A 5,383-nucleotide genomic window follows, 5' to 3' on the forward strand; every position below is an offset into this window, starting at 1 on the left:
CATTTCATTACAAACAACCACAAACCTTTACTGACGTAAAAAAAGACAAAAAGTCAAAAAGACTTCTGGGTAATCGTTCATGAAACTTGACTAAATATAACAATTTTTAAAAAAGAAAAATAAATAGTTGATTTTATAATTGATAGAAGGAAATTGGACATTTTTAAAGGAATGTAAAGTGATACAATCAATACAGCTACAAGTTAATCAGTTTTTATTAGCGTCAGTTCAAACCTTCTAAGAATCTGTTTTAGTAACTGGCAGTTGTTTGATTTTTCAGTACTTTGATCACTCTTTTGTGCCATCCATGGTCTGAAAGACTGATCAACCCCTGTGACAGTGTTTAAAGAACAGTTACATACTGTATTATGCTTTTGTTTCTAAAAATTAGATTAAAATGATCTTTCCAAGCGCAAGGAAAAAAAAAATCACAACAAAACTAACTGATCAAATAAATTACATAATTTTGTAAAAAAAAAAAAAGGTTAATGTTCATGAGATTTTTAATAATTTGAATCTACATGTTAGAACTAGGGGTGCAATGATTGCAGATTTCTGGCCGATCAGTGATCACCAATCACCAATCACCAATTTCTAAAAAGTCTGACCTGCCGATTTCAATTTTGTCTGATCTGTAAGTGACACTGTCAGGTGTTATAAGGTCACAATGCACCTTCAATTTTTCAATCATATTTTATTGAAAAACATACCCTTGAACAATATCCCAGAAACAATACAAACTTGTTCTAAATGGCCATGAGGTAGTGCTCTGAAATATAAATGAAGTTCAGACAATTGTTGTAAAAAATACAAAAAATTGGTAAAATCGGTTTCTCATGTAAGTAAGTATTGGCCGATACATGAAACTTGCTTTTGTTTTTTGTTTTTTCTTCAAAATATTATTCAAGTTGTTGTTGAGAGTTTAAGAAAAAAATACAACATAAAATAAAAATAAACACATGTACACCATTTTTATCATCTTAAATTCTAATTTTAGTGGCCATCAAGTCCTTTTGTCTGGATAGTTTTGGCTCACACACTGTATGAAAAGGTTTGGTCAACCCTGTTTTAGATGATTAAGCATGACTTTTATTTAATTAAAGCATCAATTAGGGTGGTTTTCATCACAAATCTCGGGTTCTCCAAACTGAGATTACTTCGATGGCTGCCTACTAATACACCAACAGCTCAAAAGTGTCACACAGTTCAGAGTTTAATCAAAATCAGAATATGAAATTATAATTTTAGCAAGAAATTTTCCTAATTCCAAACCTGACAGAAGGAAAAGTTGACACAGCGCCAGCCGTTGAAGACATAGAATCCAGAAGGGCATTTCTCCACACAGGTGTTCCCATGCAGGAGGTTCCTGCAGGCCACGCAGCTGCTGGCGTTCCCCGTCTCCGAACAGCCACCCAGGCACTGGTCATGGCAGCAGTGGCCCTCAGGGCTGCAGGCGCCATGCTTGCATTTATCACTGCATACTGAGGACAGAGTGACAAGAAAAAGTGGGAAATAATGGGTTAATTTCAGATTGTACAGGGACGAAAACATTAAAATATCTAGTGGAGTTGTAGTAACATGAATAAAAAAGGCAGAAGGATTTATTGCACAAGATATTTTGTTTTATTTAATACGCAATGGCACAAAAAAGAGCTGAGAAGAAACTAAAACCATGTGGTCAAAATGCCTGTCAGGCTGCACTGTGCTCTGATCTGAGATCAGTGAGAGAAGCATGTTCAAATTTAGTGTTTGTAAAGAAATACGGCTGCACAAACTATATGTATGTGTTCCCCTCAGCAAGACTTCACATCGTCTTTACACTTGTGCTGTAATGACTGGTATTTATATCCAACACAACTGTTACCCAACATGCACCCAGATAATAAAATTGGTAAAGCAGAAACTTCTGTGTTGATTTGCACAAAATCTCACAATTAAAGTCAAATCAGAACTGAAGAACACAAAAAAGCTCTGGCTGAAAACATTCCACCGGACAAACCCTGACTACCTATCTCACATCCGTGGAAAGTCAATGACCGCATGTTACACTGGATGTCAACAGCAGCAATCTGCAGTGCCATGGAAACAACCTGAACAGCTGGAGAGTTGATGTGTTGGTGCTTTGGTTTAATCCACTGGGACACAGAGTTTTGTCAGAGCCTGATTAGCAGTCAGGCCTGACCTATGCCATGCATCTGGACTGACTTTGGGCCAGTCGAGATCTGTTAGGTCTCACCTTATACCTGATTAAAAAAAAAAACATTACATGTACAAGCTTAGCTAAAAACATGATGCCACACCAGAAGTTATTGGTTGGGACTCGGGAGGCATTAAATGAAGAATTAAATTTAAGTTTAGAAGTACAATTAAAAAAAAAAAAAAATAAATGCAGTAGCAGTTAGTAGATTGCAACTAAAAAAAAAAAGGATCCAAAATTCTCATAGGAAAAGCTTAAATTAAAAATATGAACAGATCCGACTTCCAAAGTAGTTTCCCGTTGACAGATGTGTGGTAATCACAGTCTCATTCTACGCTTCACATTATACTGTGGGTTGTGTCAGGTACCAAAAGATCCAAAAACATATATGTCACATGACACAGTACAAACATTGTAAAGCTGTTTGAGGCCCTTTGTATGAGGAAAATTACTGCTTTGAATAAAAGGAGACCCTCCGTTGTAAATTAAAAATGGTCAAATTTCAGTTCAAAATCAAACAGCCAGAACTACAGATTAATTAGGAGTACTTTATGTTATTACAAAGCACTGAAGTTAAATACAGGAATGGCTTTTGGGCTTTGCAAAATGCCACCTCTGTGAGGACATCATGAGAACTTTCATTGCCAAGGCTAAAGCTGCCCCCCCCCCCCCCCCACACACACACACACACACACCTCTTTCTGCACTGGAAAGCTGCCCATTGCCCTGCCTGAGTAAAGGCGAAGAGGACAGACAGGGTTATTGCAAACAGGGGGGAGCAGAAACGATGAGAATATGTGGTTAAACAAGAGCAATAATGAGGGGGCCAGGAGGGTTACAACTGCAGAGAGGAACAATAACTAATGCAGGGAAAAAAAACTGTTTAACCAAGCGGGGTAGTTCATGCAGGGGTCGTTCCTCTTCTATTCTTTATTATGAGCCGTAAACCCACCACAGCACACAACCGTCTCACAGAGACAAATTCGCAGCCCTCAGTCAGCCCTCCCCTTATCGTCTGGCTGCTGCGTGTGTACGTGCCACAAGCTCGGCATCACGTAACGGAGCAGCCAGGGCCTCCTCGATCCTGCTCCGGTCCACGATCCACACCGGAGTGCCGCGGCAGCCCCAGATCCACCCTCGGCTTCAGCCAATGTGTTGGCTGGCTGGGGGAGGCAACTACTCTGTGGCCTTTTCCATGTTGGACTGGAGAGACGCCCAGTATTAACCCTGGCCCTGCTGGGGCAGACAGGGGGCAGACACTGCTCAGGAGCAAACAAGCCAGGAGAGACAAATCCATAGTGGTTGCTACACAGGAATGACAAGTTCAGAACAGGAGAAAGAAAAAAAACAAGCAGAAGATGCTACTGAATATTTATCCATTAAATTTCTTCAATACCAAATAATGAAAAACATTAAAAATTGAACTCATGTACATCATAAGCAGATATATAGAAATGCATCTTCTGCGTCTGTCTCAGCAGACAGCAGCAACAACATAGAGAAATGAGCCAGTTTTATATTTAAATGTACATTATGTGAGGATGTCTGCGAAATGAGCTGCATTTTATGACTTGCCAAAGACCAAGTGCAGGAATTCCTAGTTTGTGAGCAGCAGAGTAACATTTCCCAATCTTTCTTCAGCGGATGCAAGTTGTCAGCCACTTGTATATGATGGTCGAAGGAGGCGAGCCCCCTAAAATTGTGTGCTTGTGTAAACTTGTTTTTCATTACTGTAATGAGAACCAACACCTGACTAGACACCAAGTTTTAAGAGCTTTTTTAACTTGTGGGAATCACAATATAGCTCCTTTGATTATAAAGTCATATTGCTGATTAAGACTTGGGGTAGTAATAAGGTGACTCCATTTTCACCTCATACTGCTAAGATTTGTGTGTTCACAACAAGGAATAGAGGTGTCCAGGTTTTATGTGATGTAGGTGAAGGCAATAGGAAAATCTTGTACAAATGGTTTTCAGAGTGGGAAACAAGTCACTGTGCTACAGGCGGCGGGGTGGCAATTTTGTCGCCTACTCAAGTGTCACCTACTAGCACTAGTAGGTGCCGCCTAATCTATCTGACATCCCCCCACCCCCCAAGTCAACTGGCGCGTCGGCACGTGATAATTCACATGACCAAACTTCAGTTGCTCTAGCGGGAAAGACACAGCCTCTCAGCAACTCCATTTTAATTTGTCAAAAGTACAGACTTCGGGTTGTGTAGATAGGCCAAGTAAAAGCCGAGTTATGATCAACAATCCCACACCACATCTTTCCCTGAAAATCATTATCATATCTGAAGTGCGTTAGTGTCAGAGGCTGAGGCAAAGATGAGCAGTCTCAGGGACAAAACACCCCCATCACTCTCCACTTTCACCTCTCACCCCCGCCGAACAGATAAACAACCCCCCCCCCCCCCCCTTTCCTTTCTGATGGAGGCTCGAAGTTATTTGTTAAGAGCCAAAACATCTAGAGGAAAAAGAAGAAAAAGACATGGAAGTTGAATGGAGTTTGCAATGATTAAGACAGCGAGAGCATGAGTGAGTCATGACATATGAGAGATTTGTGATATTAAGAGTGTTTTGAGTTTTATAGTTAGGGCGTAGTTTAGTGTGTTTAGTCAGTTTTAGTGTGTTTGAGTCTAAACAATTACCGGTAGATGGTTTTTGAACGTAAGGAGGAGCTGAAGACCCAGAGGAGAATGGAACCGCAGAGTCAGAACCTCTCAGACAGAGGAGAGAGGATCATGAAGGAGAAAAACAGCCCGAGTCAGTTAGAGGACTTTGTTGATGAAGAGGGTGATCATGACTTGTTTTAGAGGAGGAAAGAGAGGAAGAGTGGACCAAGCCCCACTTAGAGGTCTGACTCTGTGCAGAGGAGGGGCGTCCAGAACCCCTCTTACTGGGCCAACAGTACCAAGCATCAGTTCTGATCTCTGGAGAATAGAGGAGGATGTGGATGTTGACCCAGAGAGCGAGGAGGAAAATACCCACTTTTTTTTAATTGCCGTAAAATAAATGTATTTTTCAATTTAAAACAAACTGTAGTTTAGGGTTTTTAAACAATGACAACAAAAAAACCCCCAAAAAACTTAAGAGTTAAAATAAGTGAAAAACATTTAAAATATATATTTTTATTTCAGGCTGAGTCAGCTCTAAAAGACTGACTAGCTTTTAGTGGAATTCTTTA

General features: G+C 40.2%; 1 protein-coding gene across 1 annotated transcript in view; it reads right to left on the bottom strand.

The window, feature by feature from the left end:
* insrb (insulin receptor b) overlaps positions 1-5,383 on the bottom strand; it is a 92,642-nt gene that overhangs the window by 25,687 nt on the left and 61,572 nt on the right. The window contains exon 3 of the mRNA XM_037698085.1: positions 1,273-1,481. Within this exon, the coding sequence (XP_037554013.1) occupies positions 1,273-1,481 (209 nt within the window). The remainder of the gene's footprint in view (positions 1-1,272; positions 1,482-5,383) is intronic.

Source organism: Nematolebias whitei, chromosome 3 (assembly GCF_014905685.2).
Source record: "Nematolebias whitei isolate Nwh7 chromosome 3, NemWhi1, whole genome shotgun sequence".
NCBI classification, from domain to species: domain Eukaryota; kingdom Metazoa; phylum Chordata; class Actinopteri; order Cyprinodontiformes; family Rivulidae; genus Nematolebias; species Nematolebias whitei.